This window comes from Pleurodeles waltl, chromosome 5 (assembly GCF_031143425.1).
Source record: "Pleurodeles waltl isolate 20211129_DDA chromosome 5, aPleWal1.hap1.20221129, whole genome shotgun sequence".
NCBI classification, from domain to species: domain Eukaryota; kingdom Metazoa; phylum Chordata; class Amphibia; order Caudata; family Salamandridae; genus Pleurodeles; species Pleurodeles waltl.
The window spans coordinates 779,373,107-779,397,121 of NC_090444.1; the positions used below are offsets into that span (position 1 = coordinate 779,373,107).

Genomic DNA, 24,015 nt, shown 5'->3' on the forward strand with positions numbered 1-24,015 from the left:
GCAATGGTCTTTCTTCGCCTGCCATACCATAGGCTAACCTCTGCATTCGCAACAGTATCCACACATTTTACAGCCACTGGCCTTACACTAGTGATTTTCCTTCCCACAGTAGCATCTGAATATCATGTTTCGCATCTAGGAGCATCAGGGGGATCCTTGTGTCCCTTAGTACAATATAATGAACATATTTGTTGAATTCATTTTTCCAATGGGCCCTTCAGAATTAATAGGCGTTTGGAAGCTGAGTGCGCTTTGGGGAAAATTGTTTAACCAAAATCAATGCTCTTTTAACGTGTAAGTCGGGCACTGTATTTGACATATTTGGCATGTCGGTGGCGAAGGTAGGCTGCTGGAGAAGAGTACTGGGTCCAAAGGAAGATGCTTGGAAGTTGAGTGCGCTTTTGGGGGCTATTTGTCTAATTTAAAGCGATGTTTCTGTAACGTGCAGGTTGGGCAATATGTTGAAGGGCAGAGTAAAAAACAATGCAGGCATTTCCATTATTTTTGTTTTTCTGGGAGTTCGCCAACTTGGCAATAGTACTAACCCCATGGATTTAAAAGAGATATTATTTATAGTTGAAAGGAGAGAATATTATTCACAACAAATTACTACAACTTTTGGACGGCTTGCTCTACGCCCGTCCATGTTTGGAGTGATAATTCATTTGTGACCAACATGAGAGACAAAATAGATATGCAGACAGATATTGTGAGTTTTTGGATTAACTGTACAAGTGCAGCAGCTATCAAATACTTGATAAATGTCTGTTGGTCCCAAATGGCTGCAAAACACAATTAACATAGTATGCCATCTCCATGACAGACTGGTAATCACATTATTATATTGTTGTTTATAGATTGCCTTCTCACAAGACTTATCAAGGTCTACTACCTGTTACAGATTATATCACAACGGTTACAATTTCTCCAGTCATTGGCAGTTTGGTCTTTGCTATCTTGCACAGTAAGGGATATAGGTATCATATCCTACATGGATCTTCAAATTAATTTGGGGATCACCTGTGGAAGTCATTATTACAACAATAAGCACTGGACTTTGAAGGGTAGTGATATAATGAGTGTCATTCATTCCGGTTTGGTATTTGATATGGAGGCACAATTTTCTCTGATCTACAAGATTGAATGTGTATGCTTTGTACTGTCCTTCCAGCTGTTCTGATTTGGAACTTGGATTGATTGCCTACATAGACTCATGGTCAATATCCGGTTTGCATAATGACTCATGTTTGATACCATTTGGTTTGTGCCGAGGTAATTAATCACATTTTCTTCACATTTACGTTTCCTGAGCACATCTATATCCTTTCTATGGGTCATTGAGTTTCTAATTCTGTTCTTTCAGGAGGCATGCAATTACTTACATGGCATGCATTTTTCTTTATCATTGCTTGGACTGCAACTTTTTGGAGTTTCTTGATATTTTTTTCTTTATATACATTCACACACTTTACGCCTGGGTTCAGGTGGTGGTTATTTCACTGTTTCTCATGGACCACACACATTTATAGGATCTATTGTTTTAACATTGGTCATTTCTTGGGGTACTTTGTACCTTGACTGATGACACACACTTGGTGGTGTTGGTACTTTATGGTTTTATTTAACTGCAACGCTATGGTGTTGACTTTTAAATTTTTGTTGTTTAGGACTAAAGATAGATTGTGGTGTTTTGATTTTAATATAAGCTTACATAAGTTCTAAATGTCTTATTGTTACCAGCCTGGAAGAAGTCCATCAGTAGGGATGAAACACGTGTCAGCTGAACTCTTCATTTGCGGAAGATCATCAATGCACTAAAGGTTTTATATATTGTTAGAAATTGGGTTTCTGGTTGGCTAGGGTATGCACCTCAGCCAGGCAGAACTTACCCACTCTAGTCAGGGCAAGGGAGTTACACGTCCAAGATAACCCCTGCTCACCCCCTTGGTAGCTTGGCACGAGCAGTCAGGCTTAACCCAGAGGCAATATGTAAAGCATTTGCACAACACACACAACACACGTGACGCAATATCCCCACCACAAAGGAAACACAACACCAGATTATATGAAAATATACTTTATTGTACACAACGTAATTATTAGACCAAACATTACATATCAGTACTATCCTGCTACCTTAGCAGTTGTCAGAACGTTACACATTAGTTACTCTGCAAATTAGCAGTAGTCTGACATAACACACAGGTTACTCAGTATTCTGCAACATAAGCAGTATTCAGGAAAACACGTTATTACATCACAGCACTTGTCATAAGAATATCATAAAATGCCCATAGTAGGAACATTAGAAAACATATGGCAAGTTAGAAAAACATATTAGCAAGCATGTCCATAAAAGGAACATTTGCATACACATATGTAAAAACATCTAACGCAGGTAGGTAATATATGAATCAAACAAAAGTCTGTAGAAAGAACTTTGGATTGCAACTATATTGGTCCTTTAAACAGTAACTGGTTGGATGAAGGCACCTCCAGTGCCTAGAAGGCAAACAATGGGGCCCCCGGCGCTCCTATGCGCAAAATGGGGGCCTCCCTTATACTCTGGGGTCAGAGGAGGGCGACATGCACCTCCTATCTTTTATAGACAGGCCCCTCCGGGGACTGTGATTACTGTGGCCCCCCCAGGGCCTCAACCAGCCCTCACGAGGGGGGCCAAAGCCAGCAAAAACAACTTAGGGCAGGAGGGGGGCACCACGCACCCCCTCTGGTTTAATGACAGGCCCCTCCCGGAACCCGCGATCCCTGGGGGCCCCCCCGGGCCTCCACTGGCCCTTCCACCAAGGGGGGGGCCACAATAATGCCCGTTTTACCTAACAGCAGAAAAGGAGCGTCCTGCTCCTAATGCAGAGGCCAGGGGGAAGGGGGCACTCCCCACGCCTTCCCCTGGTCCTGCTGTGAAGCCACAAGAAGATCGGACCCCTCCTGGGGCCCGAGCAGACACTCGCCTGCACCCGATGCGGTGCGCGAGTGTTCTTTCAGCTTCCCGGGCCGCTGCAGTGATCTTATTTAAAGGGGCACAATGCAGCCAGGAGCCTACGAGCTCCCAAGGCTCCATAAGCGCGCTGAAAACCACTGAGAAGCACCCCTCGTGAAGAAATGGATGCAGGGGTCAGGGGCCACAGCACCCTGCCCCTGGGGAGCAGAATCTTAAGACAAGGTCCTCAGGTGGAGGGCCCAGCTACAGGCCAGCACAAGGGAAAGGCAGCAAGTGGCAAGCCCTTCACAGTGACCAGGCAGGTCACAGGTCAGCACAGCAGTAGCAGTCCATGGCGGTTCCTGATGAGTCCTTTCAGCCTTTGGTGTCCAGTTCCAAGATGATTCCAAGAGTCTCCAAATTGTGGGGAAAATTCCCCTGTACTTATAGTCAGTTCTTACAATGTTTTACAATGGTAGGGAGAGGAGGTTCCAGCCAGTTACAACTGGTTCTGGGAGTGCCCCTCTCTCCTTTCAGCACAGGCTCCAAACATCAGTGGGGGGTTAACGACCCTATTGTGTGAGGCCAGGGCACAGTCTTTACAAATGCAGGTTTGCCCCGCCTATCCCTTCTCTCAGCCCAGGAAGACTATTCAGTATGCAGATGCACCTCTGTGACACCTCCACCCTCCCTGTGTACAGGCTGTCCGAAAAGTATGCACAAAGCCCCAACTGTCACTCTGCCCAGACGTGGATTGGAGTCAAGCTGCAAAACACCAGAGTCATAAGTACAGATAAATGCGCACTTTCTAGAAGTGGCATTTCTGTGATAGTAATAAAAAATACACCCACACCAGTAAGCAGTATTTATTATCACCATCACAACCATACCAAACACGCCTACGCTACCCCTCATAAATCAGACAATACCCCTTAGACATAAGGCAGGGCATTTCTAATGCAATCCTATGAGAAGGCAGCACTCACAGCAGTGAGACACCAAGTTAGGGCTGTTTGTCACTACCAGGATAGGCCATGCAATATGGCACATGTCCTGCCTTTCTACATACATGGCATCCTGCCCATAAGGCTAGCTAGGGCGTAACTTAGGGGTGACTTACATGTAGTAAAAGGGGAGTCCTGGGCCTGGCAAGTAAGTTTAGATGCCAGGTCCCTGTGGCAGAAAACTGCGCACACAGGCCCTGCGCTAGCAGGCCTGAGACAGGTTTAAAAGTCTACTTCAGTGGGTGGCGCAAGCAGCGCTGCAGGCCCACTAGTAGTATATAATTTACAGGCCCTGGGTATAGAGATACCACTGTACAAGGGACTTATAGGTAAATTAAATGTGCCAATTAGGTATAAGCCAATCATACCAACTTTAGATGGGAGAGAACCTGCATTTTAGCACTGGTCAGCAGTGATGAAGTGCTCAGAGTCCTAGAGCCAACAGCGAGAGGTCAGAAAAACCAGGAGGAAGGAGGCAAAAAGACTGGGGATGACCCTGCGTAAGGCAAAAAGTCCAACATATATCATACAAATTATACTGAATGTGCATTGGGAAGTCAAGTAAAGGATGCTCTTCTGACAACAAGGAGGCGACAGCAGGACCCTGTGGGACTCCCTGACGGCAGGAGTAGGGGGAGTCACCCGGTCAGAAGCGCTTATTGCGCATTTTACTTCTCCCGCGGTGCAGGACAACAAGAAGGCGGCAGCGGGACCCTGTGGGACTCCCTGACGGCAGGAGCAGGGTGAGTCGCCGGGTCAGAAGCGCTTATAGCGCATTTTACTTCTCCCGCGGCGCGGGACAACAACGAGGCGGCAGCGGGACCCTGTGGGACTCCCTGACGGCAGGAGCAGGGGGAGTCGCCGGCCAGGCGAAGCACGGGCCAAGGACGGGCCCATCTTGCACCCGTCATCGACCATCAGAGGCTGGGCTGGGCCACCCCCCTTTCATCTTGCCGTGGAGTGAGGTGCCACCGCTTGCGTAATGGTGTGAAAAAAGGGCCAGCTAACTGGAGCTATGAGTGGTGGTGGTGGTGGTGGCAGCCGGGGTAGCGTAAATACCACATTGGACTCCTTTCTCGCTAGAGCTGTTGGGGTTGTGACTAAGGAAAATGATCTGGCAGAGAGGAGGCTATCTATGGAGATGGAGGATTGGCGTCATGTCTCAGTAGTTAGTGATCCCTCAGTGGGCTTGGAGGAGGAGGTGGTAGCCCATCCTGTGGGAGATCAGCGTGTTGTTTCAGAGCTCGACCATGCTGAGAAATTAGGGGATCCCGGCGATCCACGGCCCTCGAGAAGAAGTAAAAGGCTCTTGCTGTCTTCTCCTCTGGCCTGCCCTATGGATAAGTGCAGTCCTCTCCTGAGGAAGAAAAAGACACTAAAGAAAACGGTCCCCAAAATGAAAGCATCTCTTGTGGTTAATTCCAAGGAGCTGTATGGTGGCCTGAATCCAGCAAGTTAATGGGCTGTGATGCAACCAATTTATTGTTAAAATTTAAGGAGATGATCGAGGGTATTCTGTCTCCTGTGGTGGCAAAACTATCAGTGATAGAAAAAGCAGTTTCTCGGCTATGTGAATTAAGAAGCCAAGGGAGCCAATCTATGGGGGGATGTGAGGCCCTGTGCTGTCTGTCTCAACCAAGTGAGGAGGTGAATTTGCAGGAGGAAGATGCTGGGTTCCTGGGGAAAATGCATCAGCAACTGGATAACCCAACAAATTCTGGGGGCCAAAGTGCCTGTGCTCAGTCTGTGTTGGTCTCAACTACCGCCCCACCAATGGGCAGGAGGGCCATGAATGAATCCAGCCACTGCAGGTAATCTGACTATGAATCTTTGGCGGCTGGGGGGGTTTGCCAAGAGCTGGATGGGAAGTCTAACCAGAAACAGTTGAATAAAAGGTCTTCGTTGGTCCCTCTGGATCTCCCCCGGCATATGACCCTTATGTAGTGGTGATGACAACTGTCCTGCTCTGGCCCCTGGGTAAATGAATCTATGGCTCAATTAAAAAATAAAACTGGCTATTGGCTGAGTAAAAACTGCAATTTATCATGTAAGGATTTCAAGGACGTTTTGTTTGTTAGAAGAATTGACTGGGTTGGGCCTAGAAAAAAAGAGGGGAATGAGGATTGTGTTATTATAAATGTTAGATGCACAACGGCTTCTCTTCTCATACAGTCCTGCTTTTCCAAGGGCAGGAACAATTGGTATGGCCCCCCTGGGTTATTTTTACAATCATATGCGACTGGGTGCTGATCCCTCTCCTGATTTTGGCAGGCGTCCCCCCCAGGCCGGAATGCCCTGCAGACAATTTGCAGGAGAACAGATAACAATACTGTATAAACTCTGACTTGGAAGGGGTGGATTGACAATGTACCAAGATTTTGACTGCGCTGGAGGGGGTGATCTCAAAGTGTGATCTTATTTCCTGGAATATTGCGGGGTATGATGCCAAGTTATCTGATCAGGCTTGGGTTAGGTGTGTGGCTAATTATGATATTATTATGCTCCAGGAAACCTGGTCAGATGGGCTGGCTGCTTGGGATGGGTATGATAGATTTGCTATCCCAGCTGTTCAGTCCCTTGGAAGTCGTTCAAAAGGTGGCCTGGTTACCTTAATCTTTTTTTCTAAGATAGTGGCTGCTTTTCAAATTAATTGTAACCACCAGGGTATATTGCCTGTATGGGTAATCTTTTCTAACAATTTTAATGTTCTGTTGGTAAATTTTTATAATGCTGTCTGGGATGGGGGGTGTCAAATTGGGATCCTCTTCTCTGTTCTTCAGGTGTCGAAGTGTAGAATGGAGGAGGTGGGGTTGGAATTCTGTGCCATTGTGTCGGGAGATTTCAATGCCAAGTTGGGTCGACTTAGTACAGTGGTAAATCCCTTCGAGTATGACTGTGTGGATTACTCAGCGGATGATGTTCAGGATCCCGGAGGCAGGGTTCTGATTAAGGATCTTAGGAAGTTGGGCCTTCTGAATTTCCGGGACATTGAAGTAGTAGATATTCATCAGGTCCCAACGTTTGTGGGTAGAGGGTCTGGCACCACAATTGATTACATTTTTGTGTCTCCACTATTGAAAGATCTGGTAATTAGAGGAGAGGTGCTTGGGGAATGTATAAGTGATCATAACCCCCTTACAGTGTGCGTTAAACTCCCAGGGGCTCCAAGTAAATCAGGACGGGGTGGACCCGCATCAGTGAAGATAAGAGACCAGGGTAGGCGACTTGGCTGGAAACAGGTAGATGCCCAACAAGTTATAGAGAGGGTGGTGGGGGGCAACCTACCCCTGTTTATGGATATACTTTTGAGAGAGATTCTGAGCACTAAGGAAGTTATGGATGCAATAGCTGAAGTAAACATAGCAGTTAGAGACTGTTTATTTTCAATAGACAGTCGTCCTAATAAGAACAGATGTGGGAGGTTTGATAAGGCCTGTCACGATGCTAGGGCAAATATGAAAACGGTCCTTAAGGAATACCCCAGAGATAGGGCCGCTGTGAAAGTAGCAAGGATTAAGTATAAAAGGGCTTTGAGGGAGAGTAAGATAAAATTGAAAGAAAAAGCCTGGGAAGAATTCGAGCGTGCTACAGTCCTGAAGGATTCTGGTCTGTTTTGGAAGGTGGTTAATAGAGGTTATTTTGCAACAGAGACATCTGAGGGCTTGGGCTGTAATATTGCCCCGGAGGCCTGGGTAAATTATTTTTGTAGAATTTTTGAGGGAATCCCCCTAAGAACTAACTGGGAAAAAAGAGTGTGTTGTGTTTCCCAATCTAGCGATCAGGTTTTCGCTCTAGGAGGTTATTGATGCACTCCAGGGTAGTGCTAGTAATAAAGCCCCGGGCCCGGATTCCATCCCCATGGATTTGTACAAATCTTGTCCCTAGCTATGGGCACCTGTTCTCTTAAATGTTCTTAATGCGGCAGTTACCGTGGGAATTCCTGCCTCCTGGAGAAGGGCTTGTATCATTCCAGTTTTTAAAAAGGGGGGGATCGGAATGATCCTAAGTCTTATCGCCCCATTTCCCTACTTGACTCTTATGTGAAGATTTTGGGACGGATCATCTTAACGCGTATTGAGGTTTGGATGGCAGAAAAGGAAATTTTGAGCCGGGACCAGTATGGATTTAGGGAAGGTCTTGGCATGCGTGAACAGTGCCTTAATCTTCTGATGATGATTGGGAAATATACGCAAGCCAGGAAGGGCACCCTGTATCTTGCCTTTATGGACCTTAGTTGTGCCTTTGACAAGGTAAATCGGTCTATACTGTGGTAAAGGATAAGTCAGTTAGGGATGGATCCTAATATTGTAGAGTTGCTCCGGTATCTCCACTTAGGATCGGCTGCAAATGTGAGGGTGGGGATAAACGGGGAATGTTCCGAGGATTTTAAGCTCACAAAGGGCGTTCGCCAGGGGTGTGTTTTGGCCCCCACTCTGTTCCTTTTATATACAAATGGATTGTCGGAATTTTTGGTGGAACACTGTAGGGATGTCCCTAAGGTGAATGGCACTAATGTTCCTGTGTTGACGTACGTGGATGATGCGGTCCTCATGGCCCGCACAATGAATGGCCTCCGTAAAGTAGTTAGAGCTTATGCCTCTTACATGTCAGGCTTGGGTCTAGAGATTAATTTTAAGAAATCGCATTTTATGGTATGTGGCAGACCCTTGAGCAGTGTGGGGGAGCTAAAGGTTGAAGATCAAATTATTAGCAGGGTTCATGACTTCCCATATTTAGAGGTGATTTTTGATGATAAAGGTTCATGGAAACCCTGTATTGGCAGAAGGAATATGCTCTTCCATGCCTCAGTTGGTGCCACTTTTGATTGTGCTGTAAGAGTAGGAAGCAAACCTATTAAGCCTCTACTTGAAATCTACAGGCAAAAATGTCTTCCTGTCCTGTTGTATGGTGCAGCACTCTGGGGGTATATGGATACCCGAGCCCCCATTGTAGAAGAAAATCGTTTCTGTAAAAGGCTATCGGGTGTTGGTGAAAATACCTCTGGTTTTTGCCTACATCTAGAACTAGATCTTGAGTTTGTACAAGACACTATTCAGTTGGCTCCCCTCTTGCTATGGATCTCAATTTGGAGTAATGAATCTGCCACTTTTAATAGAGAGATTTTAAGGGACTGTTTGGCCTGTGACAATGTAAGATATATTCCCTGGCTGACGTACATAAGAAAGGCAGCACATGATTTGGGGCGGCCTGACTTGATTGACACTCCGGAGGGTCTGACTAGCTGTGATAAAAATTGGGTAAAGGATAATTTTTTGAGAATCCGGGGGTCTAAAAGAGAGGGGGAGGATCTAGGGAAAAAATCGGTCAGGGATTTTGTTATGTTAAAGATGGGGGCGGGTCCTGAGCCTTATCTCTTAACGATAAATGGTTTGAGGGAAAGGACTCTCATCACTCGATTTCGCTTGGGGATCATTAGAAGTAATCTATGTTTCCCGTTAGGCCAGTATGGTTAAAAATCTATCAGACCTTGTCCTTGTGACAGGGTGTGCCTGCAGACCTTGTCCCATTTTACATTATTCTGTGTCTTTTATGCACCTTATAGTAGTCGTTTTTATTACCCCTGTTGAGGCCAAAGGGTTTTGTGCAATATCGTCCTGCTTTTATTTGGCTGCAAATGGCTTCAAATGCACTGGTGGGGAGGGGGTTGGGATTGTTCTTGAGGGAAGCCATTACTTGGCGCAGTAATTTAGAGTTTTTTAAAGAATCTTTTAGATTGTTATCTTTGGTAATGAGGTTTTTATTTGTTTTTAATCTTATGATTATTGTAATATTATTGTTTCATTGCTATCTCGGTTTATTTGGTTTTGTCTACGTGATCTAAGGGTTGAATTATTTCATACCGAATAAAGTCTTATTATTATTATCAGTAGCATTCCCTACCTGTGGCACTTGGTTTAAGAAACTTCTGCCATGTTGCTGTGATGGTAAAACACTCCAAAGCACTTTGCACTTTGTCCTTTTTTTGTACCCTCTGTATGGCACCTAGAAGAAGGTTTTTACGTCCAATTTATTTATCCAAGGGCATTAGATCTAGTTACCTAGTAACTAGATCTTTTTTCCACAATCTGGGAAATGAAGAGATAATACAAGCTTTGTTAAATTATATATATGCTGCCTTTGATATTCAAAATTCTTATTAATATTGCTATTTATTGTACATCTGAGAATTTTGTATGTATATATTTGATGTCTTTTATGGTTTTATTTTGAACCGAATAAAGTATTTGGATTTGATGCTCTTCTGACTTAATGTTTTTTGCTTCATATGCATTTGATATTGATATTGATTATGTTGCTAGATGTTCCTGGACTATTATATATGAAATATGTTTGATTACAGTTAGGAGTGCTCTGATACTTTCTACATGTAAAGTATTTCTGCAGCACTCAAATAGTAATAGAGTGAAAACACACCACAAGAAAAATCTCAAACAAATTTAGAAACAGGGAGCTCATTATAATAAATAAAATGACAGCAAAACAATAAAAATGCAATCAGTGGAACTGCAGGTATGAATTTTTAAAGTTATAGGTAAAAATAGCACCAAGGAGCAAAAGAGCCACGGACGATTATATGGTTGCAGTGGACTGGGGTAAAGTCACAAGTTTCAAGCCGACCACGATGGGGCACAGGTTAGATACAGGGACAAGGTCCAACCCACTGAAATGTGAACCTTCTCAAGTCCAAGATTCGTGGGACAGTCTGCAGGTGGAGTTTCGCTTTGGTAAGGGCAGCATGGTGACCCTTGTTGGTGCTGGGAGCAGCAAGGTCATCGTGGATGGTCACATTTCTAGCGTGAAGAGCCAGGTCGACACTGGAGCTTCACAGTTGAGGTCGATGGGGGCAGTCGCTGTTGACGTGGACTGTAGTGGCGGACATTAATAGCAGTCGTAGATGGAGATTCGCATGGCTGGCATGGCGGGCATGGTGGGCATGGCGGGCATGGTGGACGGTCATTGTTTGGTGTGAAAAGTCTGCTTTGCAGTCACAAGGAGCCCAAAACCTATGTGTTTTCCCATGGAGTTCGTGTGGAGTATACTCTGATGCTAGCCAAGGGTCCAAGATGTGGGAGGCTCCTCTTGGGGATCAGGGCTCACTGAAGCAGAGGCCAGCAACAGGGCTCAGGCAGGTCCAGTTGGTGCTGGTCTGGTGGGCATTGCAGGGAGGCTTATGGAAGCCTGTGGCCCTGTAGCTCAAACAGGTCAGCTACTGACCTTTAGAGTCACTTCTGGAGAGCCTAGGTTCAAGTTGAGGAGGCCCAATCTACCTCCTTCAGACAGCAGGGTAGTCCTTCTTCTGAACTTTTGCACAGGCTCCGTAGGGTTCTGATGAGAAGTTCTGGAGGTGCAAATGTAATACCTGAGGCAAGTCTTTGCACAAGGAAATTCCCTGGTCTACCCCCCAAACTGGCTTTGGTTAGTTCTTCCTCTTCTCCTGATTCTGGCTTCAAAGTGCTTAGGCTGACAAAGGCAAGTCATGCCTGATATTCCTCTATGTGTGCTGCAGGCTGTGTCCTTTGAAGTGGAATCAGGGCAAGTCACAGCTCCTCCCCTGCCATCCTATTAGGAAGTCCTAAACCCTTTGCATCTATGCTCTTTTTATACCCATATCTGGTAGAAATATGCAACCCACTACAGGAGAGCCATTCACGGGCATGTGACCCTGGCATACAGACACAATTGGGGTAGGAAATAAATCTGCAACTTTCTAAAAGTGGACTTTTTTTAATTGTAACTTACCATTAAAGAGGATTTAAAACTGCAATTAAAATGAGTGGAAGAAACATTTTTCTATTTGGTCCCAAGCTGAAGTTATCATTTATTAGGTGCAATAAGGTAGTCCAAGGAAAAGATAGCCTTTCCACAGTGAAAAAACAACTTTTAGAGTTTTTCACTGTTTTCACATGTGTTAGACCTGCATTCTCGGTGTGGTTCTCCCCCAAACTTTTTGCTTTCAATTCTCTTTTTTTGCTGACTTTGTTTTTGTTGGCTTAAGGAGGCTGCGTAGTTTACTACTGCTAACCAGTGCTACAGCGCTTGGGCTCCCTCCTTAAAGCATTATAGAATTGGTTTATACAGAATTGGCACATTTATTTTACCTGCAAGTCTCCAGTCAATTAGTATTTCCTATCTCAAGGGCCTGTAAATTAAATACTACTAGTGGGTCTGCAGCACCACTTGTGCCACCCACCTAAGTAGCCCTTTCGACGTATCTCAGGTCTGCCATTGCAATCTGGGTGTGCACTGTTAAACTGCCATTTTGATCTGGAAATATAAATCTTTTATCAGGCCTAAACCTTCCTTTTTATGACCTATGTCACCTCTAGGGTAGGCCTTAAATAGCCCAGATGGTAGAGGGCAATGTATTGAAAAATCAGGATGTGAGCTTTTACATGTACTGGTAGTGAAAACCTCCTAGAGCTGCTTTTCACTACTGCAAGGCCTACCTCTCCCATAGGATTACATTTAATAAGCGGTAACTTCTAATTGGGACAGGTAGACATCTTGAGTTTGATATCTAAAGAATTGTAATTAAAAGACCTCTTTAGTGGTCATTTGTTTTTAATCACAATTCTGATAATGCCACTTTCAGAAAGTTACAATTTTCTTGTCATAACCATTTGGTGCCTGGAGCCTGTTCTTGGGTCACATGACTAGGTGTAGCTGGCAGTTTGTCTTTGTGCATTGCTCCCAGATAGTGAGACAAAGGGAAGATAAATGTTGGAAAGATTGGCCACTCCGAGTGAACAAATGGGAGGAGCTGTGACCCACGACACTTGCACATCACAAAGTACTGCCTGAGCACTCTCACAAAGGGATTGTTACTAGTCTATTGTGACCCCCCTAGACAGGCTGGGGCAAGAACAGGGAGGAAGGGGATGCCTGAGGGCCTGAGGAATGGAAACCTCTAGATGACTCCTTCAGTTCAAAGTGGGCACCAGGTATAAATATTGTACCCTTAGACTCAACTTCTCAGTACACTTTCTGGACCAGTGCACTCTGCCAGGAAGAAGAACTGCTGTGTTGCTGAAAGGACTGCCACTCCGATGGACTGCTAATCTGAAGGACTGCTGCCCAGCTTTCCTGATCTGCTGCCTGCTTCCCTCTTACCTGGGTGTGAAGGACTGGGCCTCCATCTGTTGAACCCAAGTCCCCAGAGTGACTCCAATGGCTAGTGGTCTGGCCTCCTGACTAGAACCTCATAGACAGAAGGCTCCAACAAACTTGAACTCAGCACCTGGACTCTGCCATCTGTGAGTCCTACCTTGCCAAGCGGTGCCACCCAGTCCTGGACCTTAGAAGTGGGCCTGAAGGTGCTCTGACAGCCCAGCTCTGAATCCAGCAGAACTGATGCATCTCATCTAGTGCATGGCGCAACCCTCAGCAGAACCAACACATCGCATCTGCTGCACAGACTTTCCCTATGCAAGGACTTCACATCACACCCTGCAGCCTATCTGCACAGCCACTTCGTGACTCAGTCTAATACAAGCCCTCATATCTCAAGTCTCTCTTCGAAGGCAGCCTCGACGATGACACAGACTCTGCATTGCAAGCCTTGCCATGGACGGTACTGCATGTAGTACTTAAGAAGTGACAGCAATATTCCTGCTGTAATAAAAAATTGCACTTGCAGCACAACAATAGTGTGCTTGAAAAAATGTTATCACACATCTTTCACTTGTGCTACGAGATCTATTTACATAATGTGACTTCAGTGATATTAACAGCATTTTTGTATTTTTTAACAGCTGCAAACTTTGTACACTGCGCCAAGGCACAATTCTAAATGGGCAGCTTAACTTGAAATATCAAATAGATTTAATTGTTCATCGAAAAAAGGCTGGGCAAATCGTGTTCCCAGCAGGCAAGCTGTGTTACTTTTCAATAGTAATGATTAAGCTGGAGTAATTTGCACAATTTCTGGAATTTAGAGCCATGATTTTTATGACAAATTCACATAAATATGCCATTTCGCCATATTGCGTAATTATGCTGCAGTTCACACCAAAATTATGATGAAAGAGCACGGGAACAACGCAAATAACCAGAACATGAGCAGCTGTTATTCTAAGCACTAACCTTATTTACGCTATTTTTGTAGCGTGTAAGCTTCCTCGTATCAACAATGGATTAAAAGGCAAATGTCATGCCAAACTATAGTGCTAAATGTTAGATTTCTATTTTGCACAATTATGCCAAATTTCACTTAATTTCCTACATTTTGGCATAAATATATCAAAGCACTTTACTCGAATTTCACACACCGCTAGTGATGATGGAGAGAAGCCAACAAAGCAGAAAATAATTTTCTGTTTCACCAGCAGCACTCAGGAAGCAGTAGAGAAAAAAGCAAGGAGACAAAGGAACTGGAGATGACGGTAAGTTCTGTGAGCACCACTCAAGATGGAGTGTCCTAGGAGCAATATGAGCGTGAGAGAGACATGGAAGAGGCAGTGGCGGGCGGCAGCTTTAGGAGGGAGGGGGAGGGCGGGACACACACACACACACACACACACACACACAAACACACACACTCATTTTTTCACACACAGACATGCACGCACGCACGCACATCCATTAACAACACTCATACCATTCAAACATGCACACACGCACCAAACATTCATTTTAAAAGATGGCACACTCATTCTTTCACACACACACGCACGCACGCACATCCATTAACAACACTCATAACACTCAAACATGCACGCGCGCATCAAACATTGAATTTAAAATATCACACACATACACGCATACATACACACACTTACCTTCAGCCTCCAGGTCCCAGGAGGGTTGGGACTGCTGCCTTCCCTCATTGGCTGATCTTAGGTCAGCCAATGAGGGAAGGCAGCAGTCCCAGCCTTGTCACAGAATGGGATGGGGTCAGTGAGACTGCTGACCCCACCCCACTCTGTGACGAAGTGTCACTGATTGACACTCGCCCTGGGCACTTCAGGGCTTAAACCTGAAGCGCCCAGGGAGAGTGTCAATTGGTGACGCTTTCTTCATCCCAGGGGAGGGCCTCGAGGCACCTTTGCTGAGCCGAGGAGGTCACGACCCATAGGAGCTGTGACTTCCTCAGCCCAGCAAAGTTCAGCTCAGGCAGCCAGGAGTGTGCGCAAATCGCGCATGTCTGCTCCTGGCTGCCTGAGCTGAACATGGAGAGTGTCTGTCAGGCTGACCTTTGTTCAGCCTGACAGACACTCTTCATGAGGGGCAAAAGGTGGAGGGGCGTGGCCCCTCTGCCCTAAAGGACGGCCCGTCACTGGGAAGAGGGTAGGGTCAGGGTCTGACTTAGGACAGAGAGAAGACCAAGGGAGGCTGCAAGGGGCAGGTATCATCAACAGGGATAGAAGGAGGTGTCAGATAGCCACACTGCAAAACTGGAGGTGGGAGAAGGGATCTGGAGGAAGGGTTTGAAGAGACTCAAACACTGTTCACACCCACCTCCATTCACCCTGCTCTGAATAGTGATTGCAGGTTGGTGATGCAGTAGAAAACAAAGGGCCCATCATGAGCCTCCTGGTCAGTACACTTCTCAATCATGCATATGCTTTAACAAAATGCAATTATCATATTAGAAAGATGAATGTCCATGAAACAGAAGAGAAAGTACCAGGTGCCTTCCCCTGAAGTCTCCTGTGATTTCAGTTACTGGAGCAGCCTTCTTAGGGTGAGGCACTCCAAAACTACACAAAATGAATTCAATAAGACAGCCATATGACAAAAGCAAGAGAAAATTTCTGCTGCAATACAAAACAATAGAAACAAATAGTGATTTGTTTATACAATGTATGAATGAAATAAAGAAATAAAAGTGTAACGACAGAGTGTACTTTTCAATTGGAAAATAGTACTTCATGCATTTCAAAGCAAACAGAAAGATACACTCAATTAGGCAATACATATTAAATGATACTAACATACTGCTGTGTGATGATGCAAGATGTAACTGCCCCAAGCCAATGTCTGAAAATTGATGAGCCAAAAGAGTCGATAGCGGAACAGGACTGACTCCAATCTCCTCACAATATGCATAAAATACAGTTTATTGGCCTTGAATGGTGCTTGCACTATTGCTGAGCAAACCTAAATAAATTGTTTTTCGACTAAAATGACAATATTACCTTTATCCTTCAAGGGAGCAGGAGATTTCTTTACTTCCTCACTTTTAGCCAGCTCTATTAACAAAAGACAATAAACATTTTAATATAGAAGAGCAAATATGATATGTTTTGTCATATTTAACAACATAGACTACAAGTATCTCTTTGGGTACTGCACACATTACATCGGTTGCAAATCCTGCTGTTCCCATAATGACCATTAACAATCCACCATGAACCACCTCTGCTTTAAAAACATTACCACAATAATATGCATTTTCCACATTACTTTTTAATTATTAGGTACAGTGAGAACCCAGACTTACCTATTTTGAGCAACCCTTTCAGGTACATTGATTTAATCTTGAAATTTGTTACTGATATTTGTTTAGATGTAAAATATAGGTGGTAATTTCCAGAAACATGTTTTTCATTGAGTTTGCACAACAATACCCTATGGCCCGTATTTATACTCCGTTTGCGCCGAATTAGCGTCGTTTTTTTCGACGCAAATTCGGCGCAAAACTAACGCCATATTTATACTTTGGCGTTAGACGCGTCTAGCGCCAAAGTATGGGCAAATAGCGTAATTTTTTTGCGTGAACGCCTTCCTTGCGTTAATGAGATGCAAGGAAGGCGTTCCCGTCTAAAAAAATGACGGCGACGCAAATGCGTCGTATTTATACTCCCGGGCAAAAATCACGCCCGGGAGTTGGCGGGTCAAAAAACCCCGCATTTGCGCCACTATTTAACGCCTGGGTCAGGGTAGGCGTTAAGGGGCCTGTGGGCTCAAAATGAGCCCACAGGTGCCCTCCCCTGCCCCCAGGGACCCCCCCTGCCACCCCTGCCCACCCCAGGAGGACACCCAAGGATGGAGGGACCCACCCCAGGGACATTCAGGTAAGTTCAGGTAAGTATAATTTTTTATATTTTTTAATTTTTTTTGGTGGCATAGGGGGGCCTGATTTGTGCCCCCCTACATGCCACTATGCCCAATGACCATGCCCAGGGGACAGAAGTCCCCTGGGCATGGCCATTGGGCAAGGGGGCATGACTCCTGTCTTTACTAAGACAGGAGTCATTTAAATGGCGTCTGGGCGTCGAAAATAATGGCGCAAATCGGGTTGAGGCGATTTTTTTGCCTCAACCTGACTTGCCCCATTTTAAGACGCCCTAACGCCATTTTCCCCCTACGCCGGCGCTGCCTGGTCTACGTGGTTTTTTTCCACGCACACCAGGCAGCGCCGGTCTGCTAGCGCCGGCTAACGCCATTCCATAAATACGGCGCCCGCATGGCGCTTCAGAATGGCGTTAGACGGCGCTAAATTTTTTGACGCTAAACTGCGTTAGCGCAGTTTAGCGTCAAAAAGTATAAATATGGGCCTATGTTTGACATTATGGGGGTCATTCTAATCTTGGCGGGAACCGCCAGAAGACCATACTGCGGTCAAAAGACCGCAGCGGTCATTCTGAGTTTCCCGCTGGGCTGGCGGGCGACCGCCAGAAGGCCGCCCACCCGCCCAGCGGGAAACCCCCTTCCACGAGGATGCCGGCTCCGAATGGAGCCGGCGGAGTGGAAAGGGTGCGACGGGTGCAGTTGCACCCGTCGCGGTTTTCAGTGTCTGCTATGCAGACACTGAAAATCTTTGTGGGGCCCTGTTAGGGGGCCCCTGCAGTGGCATGGGCACTGCAGGGGCCCCCAGGGGCCCCACAACACCCGTTCCCGCCAGCCAGGTTCTGGCGGTCAAAACCGCCAGAACCAGGCTGGCGGGAAGGGGGTCGGAATTCCCATGGCGGCGTAGCCTGCAGCGCCGCCATGGAGGATTCTTCAGGCCAGGGGAAAACCGGCGGGAAACCGCCGGTTTCCCTTTTCTGACCGCGGCTTTACCGCCGCGGTCAGAATTGGCCTGGATGCACCGCCAGCCTGTTGGCGGTGCATCCGCGGTCCCCGGCCCTGGCGGTCTATGACCACCAGGGTCGGAATGACCCCCTATGTGCTTAAAGGCAAAAACAGAAACATGCACAGTTACTGCTCAGCTCATAATAAAAAACATGGAAGTGGCCATTTACTCAGGCACCTGCCAAATAGTTCATAATCTCTGCTATTTACCCAGCAGGCAGCAAAATAGTACACAATCTTCGCTAGCTAAATAGTAGAGATGATGAACAATTGGAGTGGTGTCTGGATAAATAGTGTGAAGAAAGTCTATATGCAGCCAGCTGTGAAGAACAAAGTGACAACATGCAATGGTAGGCTGATGGCCATCTTGTTTGCACAAAGATAAGTGTTGAATTAAGCTGTTTACAGATAAAAAAAAAGCAAAATTAATTTTGGCTAAAAACATTTATGTTATTTTAATATTCAGATATGAAATGTAGGAATCAAACTTCTATTTTAGATCAGGTCAATGAGCACTAAGGGGTCAGAAGTGAATTGTCCAATACCAAGAAGACCACAACCAGAAGGGTCTTCATTTAGCAAGTCCTAGAGAACCTAGATTAGAATGGCTGGGGGATATAAAGGATGAGAACGCCTAGGCCTGGGACTAGGATCTGAAAGTCCATGAGTTTCAGACTCAGGGAGATCCTAATCCAGGGTGATCAGGACTACGTGAACTAGGGTGACTCGCAATATGGGAACTAGGAGGAGGAATGCCATAGAGATGAAGAAGACTAGACCCAGGATGACCATTAATAGAAGGACCATGATAGAGGAGGCGAGGATCAGATTCACAGGAACAAGGTGGAACAGGCAAACCAGGAGGCCAGGAGGACTACTAGAAGTAGGATGGGACAAGAGGACTGGGAGGGCTCGGATTAGGAACCAGTATACCGGGGGAGTAGATAAACCAGGAGAGCAGGACCAGGAGGACTGATGGACAAGATTTAGGGTGAGGGTGCTGAAAACCTCTAGTACCCGAAGCCTGTGCAACAGGAGACCGAGGATAGAAATTATTAAGTGCAGGAGTACATGAGAATGCAACCAGACATACCAGGAGATACAGGGTCTGTAAATTCTAAGGCTAGTATGCAGAACCAGAAGAGCAAAGAGAGAAAGTGCTTGAGTCAGGAGGATCAGGACCAGATTTAAGAGGTCTATGAAGGCCCAGGATGACCAGGACCCAGACTAGAATGGTTGGTGGCAGGTGCAGCTCCTCCTTAAGGGTGGAGGAGCATCACCCCCACCAGCAGCAGCAGCTGCAAAGCTTTTCCCAAAAAAACAATAATAAACTGTGTTTATTATTGTTTTTTGGGAAAGGGGCAGGGCCACAAGGGTGACAAGCAGTGCTGTGCCCCCCCCTCAGAGTGCATGTGTGTTTGGCTGGCCGTCTCAGACCAGCCAAATACACATGGCAATAAGTCTCTCTCCAGCTCAGCAACACAGTTGCCGGGCTGGAGAGAGCCTCACAGGCCCCCAGTCTGCCTGGGAGCAGCCTGGCTGGGCTCTCCTAGCCAATCCTGATGCTGCTTTGAGCAGCATCAGGATTGGCCGCAGGGCAGGCTGGGAGCCTGTGCCTGCAGCCAGCATGGTGATGCTTGAACAGATAGCGGGCTCCATGATAAATGTGTAGTATGATGTATTGATAAGGGTAACTTTAGGCCCATAAGCAGCGTTCAGGTATATAACATTAAATTGGGATCTGTTTAATTTTTGGTATTTACACAATATACAAAGACGTATTCATTAGCTTTGCCCCATACATTTTATACATCATAATATGGCCGCCACACTACCTGCTAGTCGCGGCTTATTCAAAGGGAGGAGTCAGATCCTTAAACAGGGCAGGGCTCACACGCGCGAGCCCAGTTGGAAACCCGGGAGAAACACTAAAGTGTGGCTAATGCATGCAAGCACCAGCTTGGAAGACACAGGAATGGGTTTATCAGTGCATGTGGCTCGGAATAGAACAGAGTATGTACTTGATTGTTTTCACTTCACACTATCACTATGGAAATGTAGTCTCGAAAAATTATGGAAACACTGATGAGGTGTTGACTATACATAAAGGTGAACAGGGGGCGATGTGCCCCTGGCGGCAACGACTATGTTGTAATGTAAATTATGACTAAAGAGTACTATACCATAAAATTGCACATATAGGTACTGCTTCCTATGTCCTGATGAGGCCTGAAGGAGAGCCGAAACGCGCCGACTATTAACCTGAGGAGTGCTATATGAATTTTGGAACTATGAGACTATGATATGGGATTATACCACAAATAACTAATAGGAATAATTGACTAGGAGTGGTGGTATTAATCATTACAACCTCAGTTTGGAAGACTGATGCTTGGAAAAAGGTTCAGCAGCCCATATATAAAAAATCCTGTTGGAAGCTTTCAGTGCAAGAGACTGTTTGAGCACTTAGCATCGAGTGGTATATGTCAAGCTATTATGGATTTTGCAATGAGATGTGTATATTTATTTTACATGTAGATGTTTTTGTATATTTTATGTGTTAAGTGTATGTTTGTTGATAAATTTGTGAGTCAGTAAATTGGCTATATTCTTTTGAAACAGTAGAGCGAGACAAAGGGAGACGAACATTAATTTACATTAAGTATTATGATTAAAATGATTAAACTTTGTTCAGTGATCAATTAATACTTTCACTTGGATACAAATTGTATATGTATTTACTCCTACTGTATATTGATATTTTGGAATTGCAGCCAGCAGAGGAGTGGATGGAGAGGTGCGGAAGCAGAGCTAAGTGGTTGCTTTCATTATTTTATTATTTTTAATTTATTTCCCCTTTCCCCGCCGCACCGCCCCGCCCCTTCTGCTTCACACGAGCTGCAACTGGTTGGTGGACCAGATTTGTGAGAACTAAGCACATGAGAAACCAAACTATAAGGAGTGGGGCCATTAGGATCAAGACCAATGTGCACATATCCCTGAGAAGAACAAGGACTATGAAAAACAAGAGGAGCACCACTATGGCCAGGAGTGCCAGGGAGTCAAGACCACTTATCAGAGACAACTAGAGACAGAAGTTAAAGTTCTAAGGGGACCAGGAAACAAAGGACTGGGGGACCCGGAAGAACAGGGCAAAGTTGTAAGAGGACCATGACACAAGAAGCCAGATAGATTAAAGGGGTGTGCAGCAGGACCAAGAAATTATGTAGAAGGAATCAGATAAGCAAGGAGAGAAGGGTGAGGGGTGATAAGAATCAGAATTACCAGGTCTACTGAGTCTCATGCTATACTTACTGAGCTAGCCGAGTCAAGGCGACGAGGCCAAGAGGATCAGGAAGAAAGAGGAAGAGCTAGGAGAAGGGGCACTGGCGGGGCCAGGATGGCCCATGAAGTCTAGAACCAAAAGGTTTCAGCATACAAAGGCCCAAACAAGGAGGACCAGAAACAAAAGGATCAAGCCTACTAACCAGGAAGAGAACACAAACTGTGAGGACCAGAAATAGGAAGACCAGTGCTAGGCAACCATGACTAAGAGCTAAAACGGGACTCAGAAAATCATAAGGCTATGGCCAGGTGACCATTGCGGGCAGGACAAGAGGCAAAGGGACCTGGGGAAGGAGGATAGGTGGAACCACAACCTATAAGAAAAAAAGGTCAAATCACAGAGACCCAGGAGCATCTGGACCTGCACCTGGACAAGGAGGGCAAGGATGACAGGAGCTGGGATGACCAAGCCAGGTCTAAGAACAGGATGGCCTGAACAGGGAGGATCAAGAGTAAGCAGACAAGTTATTGCACAATCAGGATGACCAGGAGCAGGAGAACCAGAGCCAAGAGTATCATAAAAAGTTATATGCAGCACCCCTTTTCTTGCACCCCTTAGCGCCCCCCTAATGCCACCATGTGAGCGTTGTATTTAACATACGGCGCACCATGGCGCAGGTTAGGGACAATAGTATCATCATTTTTGGGCTATTATTATACATTGCAGGATTAGCACCAAAAATGTCTGAGCTAATCCTGCAAAGTACATAAGCGCCCATTAAGAATAATGGTATTCTCCCTTTTAACACCTGCTCTGTCCAGGTGTTCAATATAGCTGCTAATAATGGCATGGTGGAATCTCATAGATTCCACTGCGCTGTTTTTGCAGTCCCCCTAACAAGGGAAAACCCTTGTGCAAACACTATGCCTGACACAGGCATAATGTGGCACACAGTGTTACAAAATGGTGCAATACATTCATTGTGTCACTTTGTAAATCTCGTTGAGCCACATTAACATCATAAAAAATGACACCAATGTGGCGTAAGGAGGCACTAGGCCTTCTTAAATCTGGGCCTAAGTACTTTGCAGGATTAGCGCCAGAATGTTTGGTGCTAATCCTGCAATATACAACAATAATGTCAAAAATGATGACGCTATTGTCCCTAACCTGCACCATGGTGCGCCATATGTTAAATACACGCACACATGGTGGCGTTAGAGCGACGTTAAGGGGACGCAAGAAAAATGGTGCTGCATGTAATGCCTTGCCACTTTTCTTAAATTTAGGCTGAAGTCTTTTAATAATCCTGCATTTGGCTCTGCTATGTTCCGTTGCTCTGTGAGTAACAACAAGTATATAGCTGTAGAAGAGCAAACATCTTTAACTAGACTTTCAAAGGCTTTATTCATCTTTATTGTTAGCCACTTTTGTAAACGAGTAGGACCATGTGTGGAGCATGAGAAAGCTCAATTAAGGGCCTCTCAAGTCACTGTGTCTTTGCCCATCATGCAATGGAGTGACATTATGTGTCATGTCTGTAAAATAACTTAGAAATATTCAAACATTTGGGACCTTTGGACCTAAAAGTAGAAGTGACCAAAATGTGCATAATTTGCTGTAGCATAATTACATAGAATTACAGCAACATTATGCAAAATTAGATGAGGACGGTAGCTCATGCTGGGTTAGAGCTATTTTCTTAGCTCAAAATGCACCCACTCATGTTGCAAAATCATAGAGTTTGTGACCACAGAAGTGCTTATCACTATGCACAAAACCCCTTGTGCAAAATAGAAGATTCTTCCAACTCATAAAATGACTTCTCTGATCATTTCTATATTGCAAATAGGAGGGGGTCATGAAGGGCGTTCCCCTTTCCAAATCAGAAGGAAATGTATTGATAGTTTACAACCGCAATTGGTGCCACAAGCCTTTGCTAGGTTAACAACTCCCAAGTTGGGGAGTTAACTAATTTGCAAAGGGGAACTGGTTCCCTTAGGAGCTATTTCCATTTAGGAATCATCTCGGCAGCCTCAGGGGGAAAAAGATTTCCAGAACTGACATTTTTTTTAAGCATCTCTGGTTCCTTTAAGGAAACTAGGCTGCATTAAAAAAATAGTTTTCCGTTTTAAAATGCAGACATAGGGATGGTGGTGAACTGTTACTATCCCTTTTGCAAAAAGTATTAGCATAATTTCCAACCACATTTTGCAAATGAAATTAGAATACATGAGGAAGTTAACTTTCATAAGGAATTTATATTCGCTCCTTGTTTGCACTTCTACCTGGTGGTAAGCACCTGTTAAAATCTGCATAAGGCATATTAACAATGTTTGAGCTGTTAAAACACCAGCTGGGTAAGTAGAGAAGTTCCTCTATCTGCACAGCTACTGGCAAAGTTGTGCATACAGTACGCTCTTTAGCAAGCAAACAAGTGAATAATGAAGTTTCTTTTCTATTCGAAAGGCCACTGTCAAAACAGTACATTTCTGCTATTTAGCTAGCAGCCATACACATATTTACATTTTTTGGGAATTTGCCAGACTACCAGTGAAATAGTATATTATATCTGCTCTTTAACCAGCATCCAGGAAAATAGTTACATTTATTTACTATTTACATAGCTGCAGGCCAAATTGTAAATAATGTCTGCTGTTTTGTCAGCAGCTGGGTAATGAGTAAGGTTTCTTTGCAACATGTTTGTTTGCTTGATTCCTGGCCAAATAGCACATACTCTTGCTAATTAG

General features: G+C 45.1%; 1 protein-coding gene across 43 annotated transcripts in view; it reads right to left on the reverse strand.

Moving 5' to 3' along the window:
- TRDN (triadin) overlaps positions 1 to 24,015 on the reverse strand; it is a 1,868,677-nt gene that overhangs the window by 598,571 nt on the left and 1,246,091 nt on the right. For all 43 annotated transcript variants that reach the window (XM_069234794.1, XM_069234791.1, XM_069234779.1 and 40 more), the window contains one exon: positions 16,101 to 16,154. In XM_069234794.1, coding sequence (XP_069090895.1) covers positions 16,101 to 16,154 — 54 coding nt within the window. The remainder of the gene's footprint in view (positions 1 to 16,100; positions 16,155 to 24,015) is intronic.